Here is a 14,818-nt window from a genome sequence, read left to right on the forward strand (position 1 = left end):
AAAAAATTAAAATGCTCTTAAAAAAATTATTAATTTTTTTACATTTAAAAAAATGCAGGGACATTTAGTCAATGAAATCTAAAGTTATCAAGAAATTAGTATTACTTATATTACTAGAGGATTCCTGCTTTTAAACATATAGTTTTGTTCCGTGAAATTCCTTTAAACATATTCCTATGTATTTAGTACTTTTAAGAGTTAAAAATATAAATGACAGAGAAGGATGCAGTCTGCATTGGAGTGCTGGGGCCACACCTAGGGTCTACCTTCCTTCCAAGGGCATAGCCGCCCTGGCATCACTAGTTCTTCTGTGCACCTAGTGGCAAAGCTACAAATGTACGCGTCAACAGTGTAGGTGAATGTGACCACAAGAGACCTGCAGAGGCAGGGAAGTGACTTACGGGCAGAATGCTCCACGTTGTTGGGGAGAATTGGGAACTTGGATTTCTCATTAACAAGAATCATAAAAACCATGATCTCCTTTTCTCTCAGTGGATGAAGGAAGTTGTTCTATAGAACCTGAAATACTGGTGTTCAGCCTGTTGCTTCTCTTGCTCTCCACTCACCCTTCACTACTGAAAAAGGAATAGGATTCTACTGCCATTTTATATTTGAGGTCTCACATTTTGACGACGGAGAGGATTTCTCATGGAACTCAGCTCCTTTAAGCCCATCCTGATTTTACAGCCCTTTGTTAAAGGGGTGACAACTTCCATCCCCCATACATGAGTATAGTTTATACTAGGCCAGCAGGTGGTGAGACTCCAATTTGGGGATTTTTGCTGCTGTACGAGGAGAGGAGCTGGTGCTCGCTTATAATTCTGAGTATTCAGTGCTGTATTCACATACTGTTGGAGCTGGAAGGCTCACAGAGATGATATTATCCAGCTCTCTTGCACAAGGGGAGACTGAAGCCCTTGGATGTTACCTGGTTTGCCCAAGATCACAAAGCTGGTTTGTGGCAGCTCTGGGACAGGAACCCCATTCTTCTGCTTCCCAGCCTGTATTCCGACATGACACAGTGTTGCCTTTGTTCTGAATGGCTCATTTAATTTTTCTTTAAATTTAATTTTCCCAGCTTCCCATAGCCAACCAGATTTTTGCAAGCAACAGGACAGTAAGGCAACTTGCTACTGAACTTTATAGCAAATGATCCATTCCCTTAGATGATTGCTTGTGAAGGAGTGTGTCCTCTGCGACTTCATCAAGAAGAAAATGTGTTCATTCAGAGGCATGTCTGACCCTTCTCCTGCGCTGTAATCACATTATGAAAGGTTCTTTCATAATGTCCCTGTCCGAGAGGCAGAGATAAAACCAGCTTTGAGGGATGTAAGTCGAGACCCTTAAAGAGTGAGCAGTGCATGCAACCTTATCTCACAAACTTCCTGACTGGTGTGTGTCTGGGTTTCAAGCTGGGTGCTTTGCTGATGCAGAGCTTTTGCTTGATGCATTGTTGGTCCTCTTTCCATGGGATATCGGATACCCAGTACCTACTGATTTTTTTAAACTTCCTCTACCTGGACTATCAGTTCATATGTTTATATATTTCCCCTAATATTCCTAAAAAGAAGCTTTTGGGTAGATTTTTTTTTTAATGTATCTGCTTTCTGCTTCCTAGGAATTATTGCCACAGAAATCACGTGATTAAGAATAATTACCAACTGTTAGAAATGAGCAATTTTAAAAACTCCTACTTTAGATTCTATTGTAATTTTCATGATGTACATGGCTAACTGGGTTTATATGGTCCCTCAGTACCTTTTGTTACTGTTTTAGGTTTTTGTTAATGAACTGTAAGTGGGATGTATGTTTATTAGCATTTGTCAGTCTTAAAGAAATTACCTTTTGTATTTTCTTTTACCAAAGTTTATTTTTTAGAAATTATGAGTAAGTATTCATTGAACTGTGCTGAATGCAGGTTACCATTTTTAAGCTGTGAAGTGAAGTTGAGCATGTAATTACATCATTTAGTCAACTATTTATTGACTGCCTTACTACAAGGGTGTTGTGGGAATATTAAGAAATAGAATATGTGGTTCTCTGAGCTCAAAGGGCTTGGAAATGTAATAGGGGATACAAGACAAATTCATTTCAAAAAGTCAGACTAAAAGGCAACTGTTAAAATGGCACATGGTTAAGGATTTGCCAGAAAACAAAGAATAAACGTTCTGGTGGGAAGATGTCTGAATACCAGGAAACCATCATCTTTGTTATTATGTAGGACAATGTTTGGGCTTTCACGAAATCCCAGGTGTTAGTAGGAAATCACTATAGTAGAGAATGTCCAGTTTAAAATGTTAATTATCTTACTGTAGTATAAACTTTTATAAACTATTCCATTTAACCAAAGTGGAATTAGAAACTCCTGTTGACATTCCTAAGGTTGTGGCTGTGTCTTTTTTTTTTTTTTTTTAGTGGTACGCGGGCCTCTCACTGCTGTGGCCTCTCCCATTGCGGAGCACAGGCTCCGGATGCGCAGGCTCAGTGGCCATGGCTCACGGGCCCAGCCGCTCCGCGGCATGTGGGATCCTCCCAGACCGGGGCACGAACCCGTGTCCCCTGCATCGGCAGGCAGACTCAACCACTGCGCCACCAGGGAAGCCCGTGGCTGTGTCTTAAAGTAAAATTTAAATTAAGGTTTAGGAGTTAAGTCTCACTACTTGATGACACAAAATGAAAACAAAAATTGACATTTAGCAATATTGATTGCTGTGCTCTACCAGGTACTCTGCTAAATGCTTATTTGCATAATCTCATTTATTTCTCAGAATAATCCTGTGAAGTAGGTTCTAGTTTTATCCCCATTTCACAGATGAGAGAACTCTGTTACTTATGTAATTAGCTTGTATTGGTAAGGAGGCTGAGTAGGGTTCCTGAACTCAGCCCTCTTGGCTCCAGAATCCCAGATCTTAACCACTGCACATGCTCTTTGTAGAAATGTCCCACCTGTATACTTGAATCTTTATGGACTTACTAACTCATAATGAGGGGAATTAGCTTTGATTTTTCTACTGTATTTCTCTCTACTATCTAGATAAAGGACAAACAAAAAATGTATTTACATTTGCCCTTTGTGGGTTTTATGCTCTAGGTGAGCATTTAGCTCCCCTGTTTGGTCTGTTGGTGAATCATAGGTGCCTAGAGACATGGCACGTAGCTAGTCTGTCGGTGAATTATAGGTGCCTAGAGACATAGCATGTAGCTCTCCTCCCCTGTGGAAATTTATACCCTGTAAATCCATAAAGCATGTTAATTTGCCTATAGGAGTAGGTTTTATGGAAGGTTAGAACCAGGATACACTAAACTTAAAAAGATAGTGATTAGAATTTCATTTTAAGAATAGAAATCAGTGCCCTTTTTTCCCCATATTTAATTGTCTTTCAGAAATTCTGAGATATATATTATTTATTAAGAAAATATTTTGTAAAGACATCATCCATGTTAAAAGAAAAGTTTTTATGAACTTTAAATAGGAGCTATGTATCTAATAGATTGAAAGGCAATCGAGTTGAATTTTCAGAGGAGTTATTCATTTTTTAAATAAAATTTTGAAATTCTTTTTCTGATTCTACTGTTGTCATAAGTTTCTACAGGGTTAAATATGTTCCCTATAGTCTGATCATCCAAGGGGAGAGTGTCAGCATGGCCCCTGTTCCCTGTCCAGCTACTCATGGACCACATTGCCCTGTTGACTCCTCCCACCCACTGTGATAGGGTACATCCCTACCTTGCAACCCTGTCTTCTTCCACTATTTTCTAGCATGAAATCTTGAGGCCATTCAGCCAGGTCTGCTATCACTCTCCTGTATAGTCTGTGTTCATTCATGTAAAAAGACCCAGTGAAGTGTCTGACAGGTAGCGGATACTTAATAAATGTTTGTTCATTTATTCTAGTATGCCAGCTTCTTCTCATGTTAATTATCCTTTTCTGTATTGGTTCACTCATGTATATCCTGTTTAAGGTCTGGCCATGAAGCTTTTTCTAATTATTCATTTCAATGCAAAAAGAGCTGTCATTTCTTAGTGCTGTTAAGCTTTGCTGTTAAGCTTCTGATGGGTACCATCCAGAATATTGGTTTTCTCTGAAAGCCTTCGGAGGACAAACACCTTGTTTTGTTCTTTGTCTACCCAGCACTAAGCTGCTAAGCATTTGACAGGGTGCTAAAAAAGTACTTACTGTCTGATTAATAGAAATATACTCTCTTCAAAGGGAAAAATTCATATTAAGCCTGGGTGTTACCTAGGTGGGTTTGTTGGGAAATTAAGTGCAAAATGGAATGAGAAAAAATGGTCTACCTCTCACTTGTGTCTTTAGAATCTCATTCTGTTTTCTGAGGCCAGGATTACCTAGGGTTGAGGTCTACCCTTCAGAAGAGAGACCATCCACTGGTCTCATTCACCTCTGAGGTCTTTGATATTATTATATGCCTTTTGGTTTAAGCCCCTTTGAAGGGAGTTAAGGTAAAGGAAGCAATGAAAATCTGATCTTTGTTTAAGAACTAGATTGTAAGTCCACAGAGAAGCACTTTACCAGTAACATTTCTGTTTTCCTGAAGTATGTTTTAATATCTGTAACATTAAAAAAAGATTAAGGATGTTAGAGAGACCCCAGCTCTATGACTTCCTGTTTTTATTTTTTGTGCCTTAGTACACCTTTTTATAAATCTTCTTTTGTTTCTCTAATAATAGAAATGATGGTCATAACAAGTTAGTTAACTGATGTTTCTTCTGGTCCTGTTTTGTAGGGTTATTGAGCTTCAGGTGTGTCTTGGGGGTTAAATTCAGATTTTGTGCTTGATAATTCTGTTCAAAATATACTCTGAAATTACGTATTGAAGGTAAAATGATAAGGCTTACCCTGACTCCTGATTTTTGACGACTAGTAGTATGTAGCTTGTAAAAAATATTAAAAATTAGGGATATCATCAGCTCTTCACCTGAAAACTTTAGCTGAAGAACATGACATGGCACTCTTTGGGGATATTAAATTGTTAGAATTTAAAAACTTCTGTTATATCCTGCTTTTCTGGTTCTTTCTTGATCTCATATCTGATTCTTATTTCTCTAAATGTATCACCCGTCTTTCTATAATCATATATATTTTGAGTTTAGAGTATGTCGTTAGCTTTCTTCTATTTGGAAATCCAGACAGAGGTCCCGTTGAACTGAATTGGTTTATAAGTTAAGGGCCTGTGCTGAGCTTTTAGATTTATTAACTCATTTTAATACACAATCTGTGAGGCAAGTGCTATTATTATTCCCAGTTTATAGATGAGACTGAGGCAGTTGCCCATGGTTACACGTTTAACTACTCTTTCTACTGTTTATCATCTCTAATGTGTGCAGAATACCAGTCACTGTGCTGAGGTAGAAGTTGTTTCTAGATAAGCCTATGTGAGCTATCTTGGGTTAGCTTGCTTTTTCACCATTCTGTGACCTGCTGGGGAGACCTGGATCAAGAGAGTGCCAGTTGTAGCTTTGGTCCTGAGTTTTATACAAAATCTGGATTCTCTAAAGCTTATCAGCTACCAAATCTTATGGTATAAATGTAGAATCAACCCAACCACTTTAACAGTTAATGCTGTACAAAACTTCATCAGCAACTAATTGTCAGTCATGTCTTCTTTAAAGTAGATTGTCATATTTGTTATTTGTTTAAACTTGCATGGAGAAAAGCAGCATGTATGAAAGTGATTGGGTAGCATTCTGGAAAACTCCATGGTTCTGACTCAAAGTGAAGCCTGTCAATTTTCAGGAGGCCCTTTGCACACTAAATCTTGTGTGGCCATTAATATTTGTCTATCTCTAAAAGGTAATTATTGGGAAGTATTGTTTAATGGGTTGGAGTTTCAGTTTGGGAAGATGAAAAATATTCTGTAGATAGATGGTGGTTGCACAGGAAAGTGAATATACTGAATGCCACTGAACTGTACACTTAAAAACGGTTAAAATGGTAAATTTTATGTTATGTATATTTTAACCATAATAGAAAAAAATTTTTTTTGAAGAGGGGAGTAAAAGGTAATTACTTCACCTAGGCCTAGGTTTGTGAGGTTGTCACCTTGTGTGATTTGCTGTTGGTGTTGAATGATATGAGCTAACAAAGAGAACACAGCAAGATTTGTGAAGCTGGCATAGGGAGGCAGTTCTAGCCTAGCAGTTAAAGATGGCCAACTCTGGAGCCAGATTGCCTGGATTTATGTACTGGTTCTACCATCTACTTGCTGTATGACCTTGAATAAGTTACTTGCCCTTTCTGGGCCTCATTTTTCCCAGTTGTAGAGTGGAGATAATAATAGTGCTTTTTTCATGGAATTGTTGTGAGAATTAATTGTGATAGTATAAAACGCTTAAAATATTACCTGTTGCATAATAGGTGCTAAGTGGATGGGCATTGAGACCTGAGTTCTAAATAATCTTACTAAAAATAAATAAATAAATAAGTAAATAAATGGCGTTACTGACATAAATACATCTGTCAGTGTAAACATAAATGGCATATTTATTTTTGATTTTGTTTTGAAGGTAAAAGAAATAGGAGATTACTTTAAACAGCACCTTTTACAGTCCAGGCACAGAGGAGCATTTGAACTGGCTTACACTGGCTTTGTGAAACTCACCGAAATCCTAAACAGGTAAAACAAAGCAAATATCCCTTTAATTTTAAAAAGATTAAATGCACAAACCATGTGCTCAAAGTAGAATTTAGTTGTGTCTTTTGATGTTTAAAAGAACAGGACTTAGTTGGCTTCAAAACTCTTGGAAGAAATTGTTTTCTTAGGTTTCATTGTATGATTTACTGCAGATGATGGAGTGAAATGTCCAAACCCAGTCACTCTCTTATTGAAACGTGATTTGACACAAACTCAGAGATTTTGCTAAAAATAGATTTGAAGTTACCATTTATTTTCATTGAATGAAATGACTGTTTTGTCTGTTTGAAAATTACTTGGCTTGTGGAATAAAATAAGCCCTCCAGTTTTTTGGATTTGTGTATATTACAGACAGAGAAACACTTAAGGATTTTGTGTTTTTCTTCGTAATTTTATCTTATAGAAAAATTTAAAAGAACAGTAAATAGACCAAAAATTATAAAGGACTTTTCCCCCTTACTTGGAAAAATACTTAAGTAGATTTCGTCCATTTAGCCAAATGGTTTTTTTTTTTTGACATTATAGGTGCTGATAATTTCATTCATTCATATAATAGATTTCCTGCAAAGAGCTTGTGAGGAAACCTTAAATTACTTAATGACTAAGTGTTCATGGCAAGTGTTCTCTAAATAAAAGGTAGTATTTTCCAGGAAAACATTTCCATTGCCTGGAAACTTTTTGAAATGAAGCAGAGTTCTGCCAGCCGTGTAGCCTTAGCAAACATTTTATTTTGGGCCGTTAAGACATCTACTCCTTGAATATTTTTGAAGCATTTTTTTCACACTCCTGGTACAACATTTATAAAACATTTTGGCAGTTATGGGCTGCACAGAATATCTTTAAATGATACATTAAAAAATGTCCTTGACATTAAACTGCTGATCTTGAAAATATTTTGTTGTCTTTGCAGCTCTTTCTTTCCAGTGTAGACATGACTTAAGAATATTTTTTTCTCACAAAACAACACACTTCCCTCCCTTCAAATCAATTAACAAATATATATATTGAACACTAGCTGTGTGCTTAGTACTGTGCTTGGCTTGGAGGATATAATACTTCTTTATGAGACAAGGTTCCTGTTCTCAAAGAGCATATGGTTTAGTTGGGGAAATAAGCAGGGATGAAATTCAAAATATTTAACAAATGGTACGTCATGGGCACTGACTGGTCAGAACAGACACTGGCTGTAAGCACCCAAGATTGCTGTCTGCATGGATGTGTGTTAGCTGAACACCAGCCTGGAAAGTGAAACCAAGACACTTGAACAAGATGAGCCAATGTAACTGTCAAAATTTGGGTGAAATTTACAAATTCTGTAGGCATAGCAGAGAGAAAGCAGCAAAGAAAGGCTGGGAGGGCTTACTGGAGGAGGTGGAATTTGTGCTAATGCATGAGTAAGGTTTAAGTAGATAGGAGGAGAAAGGAGGAGACTTTATGAGTAAATGTTCAGAGGCTAGAACCAGCATGGCATATTGTTAGGTGAGTAAATGAGCCAGGCTGATTTGTGGTGGTGGTGCTGGTGGTAGAGTTACTAGACAATATCATACATTTGGATAGATGGAGGTCAAATTATGGATACCTAGAAAACAGATTTGCTGTAGTAGGGATGGAGAGAGGGATTGAACATTTTCGACCTGAAATAGATCATAGGAGGCATGTAGAATGGAGAAATAGCAATAATCTATGACACGAGGTCTTAGTTCTACTTACATCCATTCTGTTTATTGGCAATGAGATTGTACAAGTTACTCTCCTCAGCCTCTGATTTCTTCATCTATAAAGTAAGGAAAAGAATATTTGCCCTGTTGACAGATCTCTCTGGCCTTTGTTATATGGATCAAGTAAGATACCTATGTATGAAGACCCTTTTGCATTATTAAACTTTCTACAAATGTAAAACATTATGAGATTGATGTTGGTTATGGTGTTGGTGCATCAATGTAGTGTTTCCTTTGGAAGTGTTAGGTTAGATAGATTGTAGTGACAGATAGTAGTGAGAAGAGACTGGCATCGGCTCTAACAATCTAGAGCTGAGGTGATGAGAGCTTCCTCTGAGTCAATGGCTCTGGGAATGGAGGGAAAGAAGTGGCATCTCAATTAATATTTATCCCCACATAGTAACAACTCTACACATGACATTTTGAATGCTTAGAAGAGAAGCTGTGGACATCTCTTATTTAATGGTTTGATGTGTCAAGAATTAGGGGAGTGCCTAGCTGGGTGATTCTTCTCCTTGGGGTATTTATCGAACTCAATTGGTGGTGTTCAGCTGACAGATGAACTGGTCAGGAGGGTCCAAGACAGCTTTATTCACATTATGGCACCTTGGTGGGATGGCTAGAAGATAGGGCCTAGTTGGGACTGCATGTGGCCTCTCAGCATGGCAGTCTTGGGGTAGCTGAAATTCTTATATGGCAGCTGGCTTCCTTCAGAGAGGCTGTTCCAAGAGAACTGGGCAGGCTTCATGGTCTTTTCTGACCTAGCCTTGGAAGTCTCGTGGCATTGTTTCAGTCACATTGTTTTGGTTCTAAATGAGTCTTAAGGCCAGTCGGATTCAAGGGGAGAGGAATTAAACTTCACCATTTGATGGTAAAGTGGCAAGATTGTATTGTAGAAATATGTGTGGGATGGGAGATATAGTGGTGGCCATCTTTGAAGAATGCAATCTGCCACGTGAAGTAAACTGAATGTGTGTGATAGAGGTCCCCAGGGAGTCCACGACTGTTCCTGTGGTTTAATTTTTGGTGACCAGAAAAGTGGAATTGATGTTACTAAAGGCAAGGAGACTGAAAGAGGAGATTACTTTGATAATGATGAACACATTTGTTTTGTATGTGTTGAGTGTGACATGATGGTGGCATATCCTGGTGGAAATATTTAAGTCAGAACTGGGAGATAGGGGATTAGTTTGGGTGCTCTTGCAGAAACAGAGATGTAGATTTATGCCGTCTTCATAAATATCATAGCTAGTAGGATTGCAGTCTTTAGGGAAGAGCTTAAAAGGAGAAAAGAACAGAGGACCAAGGACAGAGGCTTTTGAACAACTGTACTTTGTAGTTGAAAGTACAGTTGAAGGCATTCCAAATAAATGGAGTGGGGAGATGAGGCAAGGCCCAGTGCCTGGTATCTCAGCCACTCCTAATCTGCTGTAAAGATCTCCTCATGGCTGTCACTATTGGCTTTTAACCAACCTGTTATGAGTTCCCAACTGTTGCTTCCAAACCAAGTGGTTCTTGATCCCTTTGGAGACATTTCAGATCTGCTGAACAGAATGTTTTACGGAGAACGTCTTTGCAGTATGTGTGGCTTCCTTTTGTTTGGTTTTTATTTTTAAAAGCAAATGTATTTCTTTTGGATCCTTCTGAAAGCTTTTAAGTTATGAAAAATTTATTTAGGCATACAGTGTTTTAAAGTTTGCAGAAAGAAATCTGGGCTTTCAGGAAAATCCACTGAAATGGAGGCCAACTGCTGGCCACCTCTTGAACTACAGCTGTGTTAAGGAAGCAAACACTTAAAGAGATTAATGGGTAAATAACCGAAGAGTTAAACAAGAGCCACATTGTTTGAATTGGTGTTCAACAGGATTATTCAGAATGTCTTCAAATGTAAATTGATTTCACTATTAAACAATCATCTAAGAATAAATAGGAATGGAAAACACTGTTCTTTTTTCTGGGAATTTTTTGAAAGCAACACTTGCGCGCGCACACGCACACACACAATATGTTGAGTTAATTTTCTAGAATCTGATTTCTTATATGGTCCTTTCTATTTAGAATTTGATGAAATATTCATGCACTCTTTAAAAAACATAATCACCTGCCTATGCTTAATTACCTGCTTAAGCACTTGATTAGAGTGGTTAAATGCATTAAAGTTATCACTGTAAATTCAGGTTTCTGATGAAATTCATACTTGCTTATTTATGCTCTATAGTCTTAGTATTTTAAGTTATTCTTTCAGTGAAAATAAACAGAATTCTAAACTAGGGTGCCAAGCAGGGAATCTAGTTTTCATTTGTTCAGCCATAAATTAAAAGCTTAACTCTAAGCGGATTAAGTTGTTGTTTACAGTTCTAAATCTAGAAGGGAGGTTCATGAGTACCTGATATTGTCTTACTCTTCATTTTTTTGAATTGCTCTGCTTATTGAAATGTAGCTTAAACTGTGAATATTTGCTGCACTAATTACAATCATTCTCACATTGTTGGCCCGAAAAATGAACTGCTGACATTTAGCAATTTTTGTCATAAAATGCTACTACTGACTCATGGATGTCAACAATTATGGTGGACAGAAGTAATTTAAATATGTATTTCAACTTTCATCAGTTAATTATAGCTACTACAATTCAAATTCAACAGAAGACTTCTTATGAACCTTTGAAATATATTAACGAAAAAATAATTTCACTCTACTGGAGAATGAAAGACCAAGTCTCTAAAGAATATGCAGTTGAGCAAGAAATAAATGTAGAATGTAATATATGAGGTTTGGGGAAAAAGTCATTCAACTCTAAATAAAAAATATATAATCTTGTTTAAGCCTTTATTTTCATCTCCTTTGGCAGATGTGTCTAGGACACTTTTTATTTCTGAGTATCCTATGATTTTTATTTGAAATATTAATAATTAAATAAAGAATAACTAAGTGATCATCCACTCTGGGAAACCATATTAATACTTTACATAGAAAAAAAAATCCTTTAATTTTCCCACTTCTATAGTGGATTAAAAGGATTTGGGGATAAATAAATTAAATAAACAAATTAAAGAAAAATATTAGGTCTTAACTCCAATTCTCCCCACCCCTTCCAACTTACATGTTATTTGGTCCAGTTGTTCAGATCTATCTTGCTTTTTAAAAAAAAAAAAAAAAAAAAAAAGGATTTGGGGAAAAGTAGAATGTCTTAATGATATTTTTTCTTTTTAATTTATTTTTTAGAATGTCTTAATGTTTAAAATCTAAAACTTTGTGTCTTTGGTTTGTGACCCTTGGATTTTTATTTTTAAGCCCACTCCGTAGTTGAGTAAGATATTACCTTCTTTCTGGAACTTTGAATAATCATTTTTAAAGTTCTCATAATAATACTCAGTCTTTTTAGACTCAGTAATGAAGGAATCTTGTTCTTAGTGAGTAACTTCTATCTCAGCTTTGTTAGTAAAGTTCCAGAGTTTTTAATATTAATTTTTTCCTCCTTGATCTCAGGCAATGGTTGTATTAAATATTAAGAGAACCAACAATTTGTTACATCCTTCTAACCACTTATTTTAATCCACTGTATCTTGCCCTTCCCCACATGGCTTTCTGATTGGTAATTCAATTTATATTTGGTCATCGTTACTATTGCCTGTGCCTGCAGCTGAGCCTTCAAAATAGCCCCCTGATGTTTTAGCCTGCAGTAAACTTCAGCAATATTTGATGGTGGTGAGGGAGGTTAAGATGACTTCTGTTGATATGTAGCTTTCTCACTGGATCTCATTTGGGCAAATCGTTTTTCAGGCTTAAAATTTCTCCATGCTTCAGGGCTATGTTCCCTGTTTTTAAAATGTGCATGTACATGCACACAACCTTCCTGCACATCTGTCACTGTTTAGTTTAATTGAAATAATAAACACGAACCTTGAAATAATAAACACAATACTTGACCAAAGAATGAATGGAGTGGGGAATTTAGCTTATGAAATAATAGGAGCTTGGGAAAAAATCTCTAAGTTAGGAAAAGTAACAATACTGAAAGAGTCTGAGGAAATGAAGGTAACATTTCTCAATTAACAATCGTAATATAACTAATCAAAACTCAACAAAAAATAGCTCTGTGTTACCATCCTTAGGTGGATGGATGAAGCCATTGGAGAGCCACTCTGTAGTCAGGGAACCTGATTTATTGGCACAAAATAGTCTAATGACCAATTAGTTGGGTATACAGCATATGTAATTTGATTTCAGTCTGGGTTTTATGCTTATCTTAGAATACTTACCCACTACCAGTGAGATAGCTTTGTGGATAGAAATTGGACTAATCTGTTTATAGAACAATAATTTGCTTCAGTGATCTTCTCAAGACAACACAAAGACTCACCAGCCATGGACTGGCCTGTTCATTTCTGTTACTTTTGGTAGGGACTCAAGCTATAGCACTTAGCATAGAAAAACCAAACCAAACAAACAAATACAAAAAAAACAACACCTCCCGCCTCTTTCCTGTCAGCCCCCCCTTTTTTTAATGTCTACTATTTCTTTCCTTCGTTGTTTTTTTTCTTTTAATAAATTTAATTTATTTATTTATTTTTGGCTGTGTTGGGTCTTCATTGCTGCACGCGGGCTTTCTCTAATTGTGGCGAGCGGGGGCTGCTCTTCTTTGCGGTGCGTGGGCTTCTCATTGCGGTGGCTTCTCTTGTTGTGGAGCACGGGCTCTAAGCACACGGGCTTCAGTAGTTGTGGCTCACGGGCTCTGGAGCGCAGGCTCAGTAGTTGTGGCGCACGGGCTTAGTTGCTCCGCAGCATGTGGGATCTTCCCGGACCAGGGCTCAAACCCGTGTCCCCTGCATTGGCAGGTGGATTCTTAACCACTGGGCCACCAGGGAAGCCCCTAATGCCTACTGTTTCTTGACTGTGAAGAGCAGGAACATCAGAGTGGTCTGATCCTCCCACACCCCCATCCTTAACCACTGCCTCCCTCCGAGTGTAGAGGAAAGAATATTGAGGTACCAGTTAAAACTGAGTGCTACCTACCAGCTCTGTTGATACTAGGAAAACCATGTAAATCTTTCTGGGCTGCTGTGTCCTCTTTGATAAAGTAAGAGAATACAGCTTTCTAAGACCTTTTTAAATTCTGAGCATTCTACTCATGGTACAATACTGCTTTCTAGTTTCTGATTGGGAAAGTCTGGGGATTTCGGGTATGAAAGATGGAGGGAACTTGGATACATTTTTAGTAAACTTCCTTTAGAACTGGTAAACTGATCTCTTGGGAGACTTTTGTGGGTTAATAACATTTAGTGAGGCTTGCTTATGAAGAACCTTGAATCCCTTGAGATCCAATTTTTATGATGTACTCAGAGACTAAAGACACTGTATATTTTGTATTAATTTGACATGGGAGTGAAATAAAACAAAAGAGCCTTCGGACAAAGAGGATGTCTGCTCTTCTAGTGGAGAGGCACTCGCTAACCCAAGCAGGCTTGGAATTCCCCACGGCTGGGGCTGTTGAGTGCATGGAGCTGGCACAGCCAATCATGGACTGTTTCACTCAGGGACCTTGCCCTTTTCCTTGCTGCCCCCTGGATTGTGTGATGAGGAACCAAAACAAACAGCTAGAGTTCGTTGCATTGTTCTTGGGAGCCATGCATGGTTCCATTTTTACCTTTCAATTCCTTCATTATCATAAACACCAGCAACTCTGGAGTTTTGAAATCACTTCCTTGTGAAGTAATCTTTCCTTGCTGGGGAGTAGACAGAAGGTTCATTGAACAGTCAGAACTCTAGGTTAGGCTATTATTGTGTTTTTCTAGGCACAGTGACTTCACCATTGAGGAGCCTTACAGATTTTAGCCCTTCTTTTCTACACCTGGTTTTTCAATCATGTGCCTAACAGAAGGACAGCTAATATGCAGCAGCTGGCGTCAACACTAGTGGGTCCTTATTTATTTATTCAACAAGCGATTTCTTGAACATCTTCTATGTGCCTGTGTTAGAAACACTCTGACCATTGAGAGTACAATGTGGTAAGCCAGAGTTGCTGTGAACCTAGAGACATATGTTAGGATCTAAATTTGAAACATTTAACTCCGTAGAACTAAGAGAGGCATGTGAAGACCTGAACAAGGGACTGCAGCTTGTGTGAGGCCATGATGAGGTGTTTTGGGGACAGTCACATCAGGAGCTTTGGGTACTTATATCATTTAGGGTCATTGCTTTCTCTCTTTGAAATAGTAACCCAGGTAATAATATCTCATTGAATTTCAAAGCATTTTTACAATGATTTTATTTTCATTCTTGGGCATTGAGAAATCAAGTGATTTGTCCATAGCCACTCAACTAGTTGGTGACAGAGCCAGCACTAGAATCCAAATGGTTTTTTTGAACTTCATTCTGCTTCAGAGTTAGCAGTTCAACACAAGCGTATCGATCACCTGCTTTATGTAAGAAATTGTGATAGGTAGG

At 37.7% G+C, this 14,818-nt stretch overlaps 1 protein-coding gene across 1 annotated transcript in view; it reads left to right on the plus strand.

Moving 5' to 3' along the window:
• Positions 1 to 14,818, plus strand: part of THADA (THADA armadillo repeat containing) — a 312,573-nt gene that overhangs the window by 57,823 nt on the left and 239,932 nt on the right. The window contains exon 22 of the mRNA XM_060169844.1: positions 6,526 to 6,635. Coding sequence (XP_060025827.1) covers positions 6,526 to 6,635 — 110 coding nt within the window. The remainder of the gene's footprint in view (positions 1 to 6,525; positions 6,636 to 14,818) is intronic.

The sequence above is a fragment of the Lagenorhynchus albirostris genome, chromosome 13 (assembly GCF_949774975.1).
Source record: "Lagenorhynchus albirostris chromosome 13, mLagAlb1.1, whole genome shotgun sequence".
NCBI lineage: Eukaryota > Metazoa > Chordata > Mammalia > Artiodactyla > Delphinidae > Lagenorhynchus > Lagenorhynchus albirostris.